Source organism: Nasonia vitripennis, assembly GCF_009193385.2.
Source record: "Nasonia vitripennis strain AsymCx chromosome 4 unlocalized genomic scaffold, Nvit_psr_1.1 chr4_random0010, whole genome shotgun sequence".
NCBI classification, from domain to species: domain Eukaryota; kingdom Metazoa; phylum Arthropoda; class Insecta; order Hymenoptera; family Pteromalidae; genus Nasonia; species Nasonia vitripennis.
The window spans coordinates 1,290,730-1,304,636 of NW_022279646.1; the positions used below are offsets into that span (position 1 = coordinate 1,290,730).

At 37.3% G+C, this 13,907-nt stretch overlaps 3 protein-coding genes across 3 annotated transcripts; 2 read left to right on the plus strand and 1 right to left on the minus strand.

Moving 5' to 3' along the window:
• Positions 1–2,547: 2,547 nt before the first annotated feature.
• On the minus strand, positions 2,548–3,807 carry LOC116417399. Its single transcript, XM_031930208.2, has 4 exons — positions 3,647–3,807; positions 3,408–3,582; positions 3,226–3,326; positions 2,548–2,909 (listed from the first exon to the last, which is right to left on the minus strand). Exons 1-4 carry the CDS (start codon positions 3,780–3,782, stop codon positions 2,674–2,676), a joined length of 648 nt encoding a protein of 215 aa, XP_031786068.1. The 5' UTR covers positions 3,783–3,807; the 3' UTR covers positions 2,548–2,673.
• Positions 3,808–4,674: 867 nt separating this feature from the next.
• On the plus strand, positions 4,675–5,452 carry LOC116417388. Its single transcript, XM_031930188.1, has 2 exons — positions 4,675–4,686; positions 4,781–5,452. The coding sequence occupies exons 1-2, from the start codon at positions 4,675–4,677 to the stop codon at positions 5,450–5,452; spliced, it is 684 nt and encodes a 227-aa protein (XP_031786048.1).
• A 36-nt stretch (positions 5,453–5,488) lies between these two features.
• On the plus strand, positions 5,489–9,376 carry LOC116417389. Its single transcript, XM_031930189.1, has one exon. It carries the CDS (start codon positions 5,489–5,491, stop codon positions 9,374–9,376), a length of 3,888 nt encoding a protein of 1,295 aa, XP_031786049.1.
• The last annotated feature ends 4,531 nt before the right edge of the window (positions 9,377–13,907 follow it).

Here is a 13,907-nt window from a genome sequence, read left to right on the forward strand (position 1 = left end):
GACCGCCACACGGAAGTGCCTTATAGTTTCGTGTGCGAAAAATGTGTGAGATGCGATATCTCACGCAATTTTCGACTGATCGGGCTGAAATTTTAGTAGAAGTCTCCTTTTGCAAAAGCTAAAAAGCTATTTTTTTTATCCCGATCCTCTACGTCGTTTTGAAATGCGGGCACAATTTGTTCGATTTTTAAGCGTTTTTTAAATAAAAATTTTCCTGTGATGCGATTATCTCTGAGAGACTTTAGTCAATCGGGCTCAAAATTTTTTTGGGAACTCGTCTCATAATAGTATGCTGACGGTCCTATTTTGGGTCTGATTCCTATCATATATACAAAATGCGGCCACCTTAAAAAATCGCTAAAAACGGTTTTTGGGCTGTAAATTTAAATAGAAAAGTTGTAGATCTTTGAAAAATACAACTTTTTTCTGTTGACATCAAATCGTGAAAATGCTTATAACTCAAGTTTACAGCCCAAAATCGATTTTTTACAGCTAAAAACCAATTATTTGCAATAAAACATTACGGATTTGCTTTTTACATAAAGATATTAAATATAAAAATTATAAACGTTTTCAAAATACAACTTTTTACCGTGGCAAACATTTTTTTAAACGCTTTTTGACATACACAACCCTAAAAGCGATTTTTTGATACATAAATTCAATAATAACTTCGGTGCAACATGCCCCATCCAACCCAATTATTTTCAGCAATTTTCCTATATTATTAAAAGCTGAAAGTTATATTTTGGCCTTTATCTCATACATATATACAAAATTAAACCACTTTTTTAATAATCTGTATATCGTTTAATAATCTGTATAAGTACCGACAGGCATTACGAACGCGGAGCGCGAGCGTCAGCGGTCGTGCATTAAGGTGTAATTTCATGGGACGCTCTTTTCTAGCGTCAGCGTCAAATAAGAGGAAATTCGAAATTCTGAATTATTTTTGCGTCAAGCGGTAGCGTTAATGCAGCAGCGTCGAGCGGTATAGCGTCGAATGCAAAAGCGTCGAGCGGCAGCATACGCGGCGAAGTACAGCACCAATTGTCATTTTGGAGGTTAGAAGGGTCGTTTTGGAGTTGAGGTTAAAATAATAATATTGAAAATGTTTCTTTACGAGAAAAGGAAGTGACATTATGAATGCGAATTATTAATTCAAGAGGCAAAGAGAAGAAAAACACGTAAGCTTAAATCCGTATTAGCTTTTCTTGCTGCTTATGAGATACAGATGTTAAAAAGAAGAAATTATACAAAAAAACGTTACTGGAAGCATCCAATATATGCGTTACGATACCGCCATGGGTTCTATGAATCAATTTTTCCAACTCTTTCTATAAACGACGATGAAAAGTTCTTGGCATACATACGTATGATCAAGTCTCAATTTGACAAGATTTTGCAAAAAGTGTATCCCTTGATTACTAAGCAATTCGCGGTTCGAATGCCCATCAAAGCATCTACAAGGTTACTCATTACATTAAGGTCAGTATAAGTAAATAAATATTATAATTAATAAATCTATATGAAAAATAAGTTTAATTTTGTATTAAACATTTTGTAGAGTATTATCAACTGGCGATTCATATAATACATTAAGCTATGAATACTTAATTGGAAATATGATAGTAAGCAACATTGTGCATGAAACTTGTGAAGCTTTGTCAAACATGTCACAATCCAGGTAAATAATCTTTTGTTTAAGATATATTATAATGTACGTTAATTTAACAAAATAATTTTTATTTTAGTGTCCTGATTATGTAGGTTCGACCTTCTATAATTATAAAGGTGCGCATAGCATTGTCTTAATGGCTATATGCGATGCCAATTATTGTTTTACATTCGTCGACATAGGTGCTTATGGAAGACGAAGTGATAGTGGAATTTTTAAAGAATCTTGCATGGGAATAAAATTTAGCAAAGGCGACATGAATGTGCCAAAACCAAAAAAGCTGACTGTAGATGGTGAACCATTACCGTATGTGCTTATAGGTGACGAAGTATTTCAATTATCGAATTATCTACTTAGACCATACCCTGGAAGAGGAGCAGGAGGTCTTACTTTAGATAAAAATATTTTTAACTATCGATTAAATCGTGCTCGTAGAGTGATAGAGAATACGTTTGGTACATTAGTGACTCGTTGGAGAATACTTAAAAGACCAATTGATGCTTCTGTAGAACATATAGTAAGCATGATACAAGCTATTGTTTGTTTGCATAATTTTCTTCGTAAAGAAGAACTCGCTACACAAGTAACAACATCCTTCATTAATTACAATGATTTCAGTGGTTTAATTAAAGAGGAAACGATAACTGAATTAAATAATTCAAATTCACGTGATCAGACATGTAAAAGTAACAACAATTCTTCACGAGAAGCTATAGAAATAAGAGAAGAGTATTGTCAATATTGTGTTGGCGAAGGAGCAGTTCCTTGGCAATACAAGAAGGAATATCTTTAACAAGTAGAATTTTAAGAATGTTAATCAAATATACGTAATAAATAATTGTAAATACTTTATTTAATAATGGCGTCAATAAAAAATTCCGTAAAAAATACTTAATATTTCATCAAATAATAATTAATATGGAAAGATTAACTTGTAGAGTTACTTCACATGTGCTCAAGCACAGTACGATGGACACTTTGGGTGAAGGACATTGTTAAGTCCTCATCCTCTTCTCATAAGGTAATTTACGTAGTTGTAAAAGTGCTGAGTTCATCAATAACTCCAGTTCATCTGGCTGCACTGGAGGTGTCGGAAGCTGTAGTGGTGGCTCTGGTTGACAAATAAAATCAGCTATTTTGTTTAAAGCACTTCGATTTTCTTCCTGGTTAGAAGAAGTACTTTTACTAGACCTTCTACGTCTATGTTGTACATTTGAAGCTGAGGTTGTATCTAAAAAATGAAAGTATATAAATAGGTTCAGTTACCAAAATATTAAATATTCTTATCTGCATTATATGAAGCGAAGGTGTGTCTAAAGACCGAAATTAATGAATAACATTTTTGAGCTACCATAGAGTCTACTTGATTCTGGGCTTCGAAGAGAACTTTTATACCCATATATCTGTTTGAAGATGTAAGTTCTCTTCGAAGTCCAAAATCAAATAGACTCTGTGGTAGCTAAACAATGATATTCATAGATTTTGGCCTTCGAAGGTAACATAACCACCCTAAATTAAAAAAGGAGCAACTTTAGTTGTTGGATTACCATTATCTGAACCGTAGCCTGATGGATGCTCTTCAGATTCTACAACAGTCGATGCATCCATGGACTCATCCATTGATGTTTCAGGGACATTAGATCTAGTACTACAAAATAATCAAATTCAATATGTTTGAAAAGTACGCTTACAAATATATTTAGAAAAAACAATTGTTGCTTATACTCACTTGTTTTGAAGTAAACACGAGTCACGTAAGAAGCTTAGAAGTTGATAATACTTCCACTTCGATTCTTCATCCTGCCTCGCAGAACCACTGGCCTGTTGCTCATGCAGGATAATTTTTCTAAAAGTGTCCTTGAGAGACTTGAATTTTAATTGCATTTCATGTGCATTCAATTTACCTATAAAAAGTAGTTAAATTAAATATTTGCTATAAAAAAGTTGAATAATATGATAACTACATACCATTTAGCTTTTCTGATACTTCCTCCAATGTTGCGTCGCAACACGGCTCACGAGGTGGTGGCAGCACCTGCCGGGCGCTTCGTTCTTGCGCGCGCATTCGCGCCACGTTTTTTGACATCTTCCCGTGCGGGTGCATGCCAGTCAGTCAGTCGACAGCCATTCCAACGAGCGGAAGTCTTCCTCGTTTTTGACTTTGCTTTATGCGATTACGATTATAAAGTTCAAACTAATATCGCGAGTTTAATATTCAATTAAATCGCATTTTATTCATAACCGACCCACGAGCGGTTTGCCTTTGTTGTGGCCTAGCGACGTATATACGGGACCCCACGAGTCGCGTGTTGCGTTCATCAACCGACCCACGTTCGGTTTTCTTTTCTTTTGTCAAACTCTGACAGCAACAATAAAATTGAACAATCGTGTGTGCATGTGAATGTGTGATTTGCGTGTACCGCGTGTTGCGTGCGCGCTCAACGGCGTTTTTCTTTGTGTCGACTTCACTCGCAGTTTTGTATTCTTAATCAACGTTTTTTTCTTGTGTTCTTCTTAATAAATTGGGTTTTTTATGTCTGCGGACTTTTTCCCATAAAAAGTGTTATTTTATTTAACTTCCCTCAAAAATATTAAAATCAGTGAAAATCGTAAAATCAGTAATAATAAAATCATTCGAATCTCAATATAGCTAAAAACTTAATTCGGTCTTGTCTGCTCTCAAGGCAAACAAAGACTTCGCGAAATAACTTCTTTTTTTGATGTTGAAATTATTTTGCAATTTCTTCATGGTGCCTCCTGTGAGGTCTTTCCTCACTATCGTTCGCGAGTGACGTCACACAAACAAGTGCCGACCCGTTGTGCGCGTGGCAACCGGTGTATCGGTGGCGATTCTGCGAAAAACTCTCGCGTCATAAAGGGCCGAAAGTTTCGTCGAGCGTGACGTCATCCAACTCTATCAACATCATCATTGTCTTGCCGCCGTCACTCCACGACCAGGTCACCTCTCCACCCAGCTGGCCATCTCGTCGTGAAGGATGTCCAGGATTGTGATTAAGATAAGTTTTTGTTTCAATTCTCTCGCCTCTATTAATCATATACTTGCATTCGTTAGATGCTCTGTTAGATCTTCCTCGCTTGCAGAAGGCGTGCGATGAGGATTTGTCATCTCTGGTGGACAACGTTCGCCAACGTCTCAATATTCTTGAGCGCTTGGGAAGAGCGCCTAGCGAAGATTTAGTTGTTAGGATAATAGAGAGGTGTCTACCTCCTGCAGTTTCTAGTAGATGGCAAGATAGACTAGAACCCAATGCTTTCCCTAAGTTGGACGATCTTCTCAAGTTTATTGACAATACAGTGTTCAAACTGCAATCTCTGCATGGCACTTCTTCGACTGCTCCCAATAGCAGAAAACGTTCTGGGGAAGCCGTTCCTCAATCGCATTCTAAGAACCCGAAACAGAACGCTCGTTCTCTGGTCACTTCTGGAGTGTCTTCAACTTCTCAAGCTTCTCAAATCACTTGTCCAAAATGCAAGGGCGAACACAATTTATTCAGATGTGTTGATTTTGAGAAGCTGTCCGTTTCAGAACGATGGAAATTCGTAAACAGCAATAAGGTGTGCCGCAATTGTCTCGGAAAACATCCTTTTCCATGCAAGAGTGAACACCGTTGCAAGAAGTGTTCGAAGGCTCATCACACAAAACTCCACAATGATAAGGGTTCTGGATCGCAGTCGTCGAAGGCGCCAGAGGCGTCAAAGACTTCTGAATCTTCAACTAAAGAGGTTCCTAATTCTTCGAATCCTCAATCATGACTCCATGGATACACATATACTTCTGTTGCTTTTCCCATGGACTCTCAATTGATGACAACTGCTGTTGTCAAGATTCAAGATTTTCGAGGAAATTTTATCGTGGCACGTGCTCTGCTTGATACCTGTTCCAACGTAAATCTAGTTTCAGAAAAATTTGCTAAAAAATTAAATTTAATAGAACATTCTTGCCTCGTTAACATAGGAGCAGTTGACCAACTGTGCACTGTTTCAAAGAGTCAAATTTCAACTACTTTGCAATCGAGTTATAACAAATTTCAAGCTAATTTACACCTTTTGCTAGTTCCGAATATCGCAGAAGCCGTGCCTAACGAAGCTTTTCCTCGCGATCGTTTTGACATCCCGAAACATATTCAACTCGCCGATCCTCAGTTTCATTTGCCTAAACCCATCGATCTGCTCCTTGCTTCTAAAACTACTTTGTCCACCTTTGCGGTAGGAGAGATTAAATTGCGTAACGAGGAAACTCGATCGGAGATCATCCTACAAAAAACTAGGTTAGGATGGTTAGTAGCTGGAGGTGTAGACCCGCTTACTTCTTCAAAACAAGCTTCATGTAACATCTTTAAAGTGGACAAACTTCTCGAACGTTTTTGGCAAATCGAAGAATTTCCTAATGAACCCGTAAGATCTCGGGAAGAAATAGCTTGCGAAGAGCATTACGTTGCTCACACCACTCGTGACCCTGTCTCCGGTCGATACACGGTTCGCTTACCCTTTAAGGACAACAAGTTTGAGTTAGGTAGTTCTCGATCACAGGCCCTTCGTCGTTATTATTCTCTTGAACGAAGGTTCGAGAAAGATCCTAAGTTAAAGGCTGACTATTACAAAGTTATGGAAGAATACATCACTTTAGGTCATATGACTCCTAATGACGACACCGAAGACGGCTGTTATCTGCCTCATCACGTTGTGGTCAAGGAGTCCAGCGAAACCACGCAGTATAGGGTTGTTTTCGATGCTTCCTCTAAAACTTCGACAGGCATTTCGCTTAATGATATTCTCCTTGTGGGTCCCACTATTCAAAACACCATCTTCGAGCAAGTTTTACGTTTTCGTAGCCATCTATTCGTTGTAACAGCGGACATCGAAAAGATGTACCGTCAAATTCTTGTCCATCCAGAAGATCGAAAATTCCAAAAGGTACTTTGGCCTGATCCAAAAACAGGAAAATTGAGAACTTGGGCATTAAATACCGTCACTTTTGGCATGGCTGCTGCCCCTTTCTTAGCAATACGCACAATTCATCAACTCGCTCACGATGAAGCGAAGGATTTTCCTCGAGCTAGCAAATTGCTTATTCGCGACTTTTACGTCGACGACTTTGTATCCGGAGCGGATTCGTTCGAGGAGATTTTAGCCATTCGTGACGAAATGATTGCGTTGCTGCGTCGAGGCGGTTTTCTGATTCGAAAATGGGCATCGAACCATCGATCTATTTTGGACAAAATAGATTCAGGAGTTTTCGAGTTGGATCACATGGTCAAAGAGACTCCAATCCAGAAAACGCTGGGAATCATTTGGGATTCCGAGAATGAACAATTAAAATATACAGTTGTAAAAATGGATAACGAGACTACTGTGACCAAGCGAAGGCTCCTATCAGAGATATCCAAGATCTTTGATCCTCTTGGATTGTTAGGACCAATTATCTTGTATGCTAAGGTGTTGATGCAAGACTGTTGGAAATCTAAGGTAAATTGGGATGAATCTCTTTCTCAGGATGTCTATACCAAATGGCATTCGTTTTCTATTCAGTTGCCTCTTCTTACGGAATTCTCAATTCCTCGCACGATTTTGATTGCGAATCCCATTAGGAGCGAGCTTCATGGATTTTGCGATGCTTGTATTTCTGGATACGGAGCATGTCTATTTGTCAAATCATCTGACGCTCTTGGACATGTCTCTATTCGATTGCTTTGCAGTAAATCTAGAGTGGCTTCTCTGAAGGGACTTACCATTCCTAAGCTAGAACTCAGCGCGGCTGTAGTTCTTCGAAAGCTCCTTTCTGAGTCTAAATCTCAACTCCATTTTTCCATTGATCAGATCTACCTTTGGTCCGATTCAACCATCGTTCTCTTTTGGTTAAAGAAATCTCCTCACGTATTGCAAACTTTCGAGGCTAATCGGGTATCGTACATCCAATCGTTACCAGACATCGTGCATTGGCGACATGTTAAGTCTGAAGACAATCCAGCTGACTCACTTTCCAGAGGCCAATTACCATCTGAATTTCTAGCTAATTCTTTGTGGAATTCTGGTCCTGATTGGTTACGTCTTCCCGAAGGAGAATGGCCTGAATCATCCACTCCTTGCTCATCGGTAACTCTAGGTCTCAAAAGGGCTGGTTGTTTTCTTACCAAGCCTGCATACAGCGAAATCTATTTGCGTTTCTCGAGTTTTGAACGATTTGTGAGGGTTGTTGCTTTTATTCTGCGTTGGAAACGAATCAGATCTCAAAAGAAACCAGAACGGTTGTTCCCAGAGATCTCCGAATCGAAGGATAGGATTTCCAAGATTCTCCAGTTGATCCGACCATTGGAGGTCTCTGAATTATTAAATTCAGAAGATCAAATCATATTCATGGTTCAATCCGAAAATTTTTCAATTGAAATTCGTCAATTGAAAAAATTTCCCAATCTCAAAACTTGGTTAGGCAGTTTACATCCTTTTATCAAAGACGACAAGTTACTTCGGGTAGGGGGTCGTTTGAAATTGTCGGATCTTCCATACAATCAAAAACATCCAGTTTTACTTCCTAGTAAACATCCGGTTACAGATATGATTATCCGCCAGGTTCATCGTGTCAATCTCCACGCTGGAATTCAATCCACTCTTTCTTCCATCAGATCGAAGTATTGGATTCTCAATGGAAAAAACCAAGTGCGGAATGTTGTTAGACATTGTGTGGAGTGTATTCGTCAACGGCCAACAATCGTTCATGCTCAAATGGCCGATCTACCCAAGACTCGAATAAATGAATCGCCAGCTTTCTCTCATGTAGGAGTAGATTTCTTTGGTCCAATCTTAATCAAAGAAAAAAAGGATCGAAATAGGTCGTTCATCAAAACCTATGGCTGCGTTTTTGTGTGTCTAGCTTGTAAGGCCGTACATATCGAACTGGCGACCGATCTTTCCTCTGAAGGTTTCATGGCTGCCTTTGATCGGTTCATCAGCCGCAGAGGAGTCCCCGAACATGTTTATTCGGACAATGGCACTAATTTCGTTGGGGCTAGTAACGAACTTCGTGAAGTTTATGATCTTTTTGAAACTCCAGAATTTCGAAAGACAATAGGCACTTATGCCATTGCCAAACGGATAGAGTGGCATTTCAATCCACCTCTGTCTCCTCATTTCGGAGGTATTTGGGAAGCAGCTGTCAAAAGCTTCAAACACCATCTTAAGCGTGTTCTCAAGGATCAGAAACTCACTTACGAACAGATTAACACTCTTTTCATCCAAATTGAGGCAATCCTCAATTCTCGTCCTCTCTGTTCGCTTTCTACTGACCCCAACGATCCTGTGTCCATTACTCCTGCTCATCTATTAGTAGGACGTCCATTCAATGTCTTACCAGAAAAATCTGTCTTTTCAGTTCCAGGCAATCGACTCTCGACGTACAAATTCCTTACCAAAATGCGCCAGGACTTCTGGAATAAATGGCATAAGGAGTACCTGCATGAATTGCAAACCCGCCAAAAATGGCATGACTCTACTGCGGAACTCATCGTTGGATCGGTGGTGATTCTAATGGACGATATCACCTATTGTTCAAGATGGCCACTGGGTGTGATCGTCGAGGTACATCCTGGGAGTGACGGCATCGCTCGAGTAGCTTCTGTCAAGACTTCAACCGGCATCTACAAGCGTAACATCACCGGTTTGTGTATTCCTCCCACGACTTAGATTAGCAAATTGTTATGACCGTTAGCGACCGCATCGGAACCTCACCATTAGCGTCGTTTTGTAATGCCGATTTTTGCCACAGATGTGCGCGATTTGGCTTGCCATAAACGAGTTGAGCCACGTCGTATTCTGTGTAGCACCTTATATACCTGGCCCGCGAGAAGTAGATCCGGAATTTCTACTGCCAGAAGCTCAGGAGTCAAGCGCGAAGCTTGGCTTTTGCGACGCGATGCTTAATACGGAAAATTCGGGTATTAGGTTTCAAGATGGTTGAGGTTCCCTCTAGTTATTAAGTAGTATTTTATCTTCATAGGTTTAAGCTATCTCTTGTAAATATTGTTCATTAGGATAATCATCTGTGATCAACAGATCAGTCACTCCAAAGGAAACTGATCTTTTACTTGTCTAGTCTGTTCCTTGTCAAGTAAAATCAAGATTAGCGTTAAAATGTAAGTTTAACGTTTGTAAATATGTTACTGTTCGTCGATATAATTAGTTATAAACTTCATGTTGCGATTAATTAAGCATTGCTTGTATCTTTTTTGAACTCTATTTGCGTCATCTCGTAAAATTATAACTCCGATTCTGCAATCTTCCCCGGGAGTATGTTGCGTCGCAACACGGCTCACGAGGTGGTGGCAGCACCTGCCGGGCGCTTCGTTCTTGCGCGCGCATTCGCGCCACGTTTTTTGACATCTTCCCGTGCGGGTGCATGCCAGTCAGTCAGTCGACAGCCATTCCAACGAGCGGAAGTCTTCCTCGTTTTTGACTTTGCTTTATGCGATTACGATTATAAAGTTCAAACTAATATCGCGAGTTTAATATTCAATTAAATCGCATTTTATTCATAACCGACCCACGAGCGGTTTGCCTTTGTTGTGGCCTAGCGACGTATATACGGGACCCCACGAGTCGCGTGTTGCGTTCATCAACCGACCCACGTTCGGTTTTCTTTTCTTTTGTCAAACTGTGACAGCAACAATAAAATTGAACAATCGTGTGTGCATGTGAATGTGTGATTTGCGTGTACCGCGTGTTGCGTGCGCGCTCAACGGCGTTTTTCTTTGTGTCGACTTCACTCGCAGTTTTGTATTCTTAATCAACGTTTTTTTCTTGTGTTCTTCTTAATAAATTGGGTTTTTTATGTCTGCGGACTTTTTCCCATAAAAAGTGTTATTTTATTTAACTTCCCTCAAAAATATTAAAATCAGTGAAAATCGTAAAATCAGTAATAATAAAATCATTCGAATCTCAATATAGCTAAAAACTTAATTCGGTCTTGTCTGCTCTCAAGGCAAACAAAGACTTCGCGAAATAACTTCTTTTTTTGATGTTGAAATTATTTTGCAATTTCTTCATCCAATAAAGTAGCTTTGATTTGCTTTGTACGCTGCTGCAATGGAATTGCATAGTTCCACAGAGAAGGTCGTTTCTCAATTTCTGCGATAAGAATTTCAACCTCGTTGTCATCTAACTGATTAGATTTGCGTTTCTTTGCACTTTTACTTTTGTTGTCTGCGGGTCCTTTCCTTGCATTGTTATCACACGTCTGTCTTGCCTGTTTTCCTTCATCTACAATACAATATATAGAAATAATAAGTCTAAAAATAACATAAGTATTAAGTGCACAGCATTAAAAATATACCTATTAATAGTCGAATATCAAAATCCTGTCTATTTGTTTCAACGACCATCATGTTGCCATCAACTATTGTTGGGACCAGCATCAACTCCTTATTTTCTAGAATAAAATAATATTTTTTTATGTATTTATATACAGGTATATTGTCTTTTATTATTTAAGAATAAAGATGAGAGACAAGCTATAGCAACTCGCTATTGAAACTACAATTTTATGAAAATATTTTTGCAAACGATATACTTTTAATACAATAAATAAATCAGTGTTTATATATTGACATAAATCTGCTTTTAATTGCACTTACCCAATACAAGATAAAATTTTCCATTTTTGTCTACATGAACAGTAGTAAATAGCTTCTAAAACGGAGAGCAAAGATGCTCAAAAACATCATACTCCACAAGTGTTACTTCACAAAAGGCACAGGTGTAATACTAAAAGTAGATTAATTTACCTATAAGTTTACTTAATTTTATAACAAAATAGAAATGATATTTGTAGCAATCCATCAAAGGTACTTTGCCTCAGATGTAAACATAACCTCTAAATTTAATATTCAAAGTTAAATAGAAATATTTCAATAAATTCAATCATCTAAATTTAATATTTAAAGTTAAATAGAAATATTTCAATAAACTCATTTTAGCTAAACTCACTTTATGTTGTTCCTCGTTGACATCTTCCATGGCCACAACTTATTTGTATCAAAATAATTTTATTTAACAATTTAAAGAAAACTGCTTACTCTTGATGCTATTTGCGATTGAAAAAGCCCAAAATGTTGAGCTTCTTTTGAAAAGCAGCGTCAAAAAGTAGCGTCAGACCACGCGCATGCGCAATGATAAAACTAGAATTTTTGACGCTGACGTCAGAAAAGGAGCGTCCCATGAAATTACACCTTTATGCGCAAAATGCGAAGCGCGAGCGTTTTGCGTGCCTTGCATCGTGAAGCGATGTAAGGCGGCAAGCCAACGCGGCCGTGAGGCCGCGCGTGGCGCGCTAGTTGATGCGCAGCTAACTTCACCGTCCTTTCACACTGGGGAAAAAAATAATGGTTTGAGCAAATCATATACAAGATTGTTTATATTATATAAATGACAGCGTTTTTTTGACAACTTCTATTAAAAATCGCTGATTAGCACACGAATGTAATAATATATAAAAATTACTTAGAAACAATTATGGAAAGTATCGTTTTTTTAAAAAGTAAAATCTCGGATACCAATATAGAAGTAAATAGTGTCGCGGGCGCCAAAGCTCCGTCTGCTTCTCAAACTCGCCTTCGTGGCGAGTACACTCGATGGTAGTTAATTCTTGTAGAACATTTTTTAAATGCGCCAATAAGATTGCCAGATTGATAAATTCTAACCAATCAAAAGCACGACTTCGGAAACGTTTCATAAGAATTAATTACCGTCGAGTATAAATAAATTTATTTATTTATTTATTTTTATTTATTTACTTATTCATCCAGAGTAATAAATACATGTTATAGTTAACTCCAAGATATACTTGGTATATCTGGGTTAACTGACATCCTATAGAGGTAGACACAGCTACCTGTACATAGGTCTGATATATATATACTTAATAAAATGATCTTACAAAACTAACTTACAAACTAAAAAACTAACAAAATGAAAATTGTACTAAGATTGCACTATATTTTTTTTGGTTAATTTACAATATATGAGTACTGATCCATTTCTTTACCTTTTTCTTATTATAATTTTTCGAGATATCTAGATTTTTTAGATTTGGATTAGATTTAGGTAGACAATTAAATACTTATATCGCTCTAATGTGATTATTCTTATCACTAACAGGTTTAGAGCATTTTGGCGGTTTAATAAGTTTGTTTCTAGTTATACTATTTGATGTCGTATGCTGATTCTTAAGTTCATTATAGTGATAGATAACACATTCATAAGCGAAAATTTGTTTAAGTTTAATGGATTATTTTGATCAAATTTATTTTTGTTTATAATTTTTAATATTCTATTCTGAGATTTTTGTAGTAATTCTAGGCTGTTTTTGTACGCATCACCCCATGCAATGTTTCCACAGAATATCGGTTTGCATGTACTTTGACAATTTATATTTAGTTTTCTTTATTATATATTCAATATGCTTATCCCATTTTAAATTGAAATCAAAATTAATATCCAAATACTTATACTGTTCAACTCTGTTCAGTTCATTACCCTGTATAAATATTTTTATATCATTCTTTTTTGGAACACTATCACAGTAATTACCGAATGTCATATATATACAGTTTTACTCATATTAAGAGATAATTTATTAAGCAACAACCAAGTAGATATATCCTCTATGTACATATATTCATTTTATTTTCCACTTTGGTCCAAGTATCATCAGTTGTATAAATAGCTGTATCATCAGCATATGAGATTGTACTTTCAGTCCTATCTACAAGCAGGTCATTGACATATATTATAAATAAAAGTGGACCAAGAATTATGCCTTGTGGCACTCCCGGAATTACTGTCTCATAACGGCTGTCCACTGTTCCTATTTTAACTTTTTGTTTTCTATTACATAAGTAACTAGTTATTATTTTGTGCGCTTTACCCCTTATACCGTAGTTATACAATTTGTCTAGTAAAATAGCATGATTGACCGTATCAAAAGCTTTAGCCATATCTAGAAAGGTAATTGCTATTGGTTTGCTTTTGTCTAGTTTACTGTAAATTATGTTCGTGATATAACTTAGAGCATCCCCTATATTTTTTCTAAAACCATATTGATTTTTGGCTAGTAGATTAAATTTGTCAAAGAAGTATTGGAATCTGTTATATTATTTTTTATAATATTTTTGCTAAATTAGATATTAACGATATTGGTCTATAGTTAGTTATTTCCATT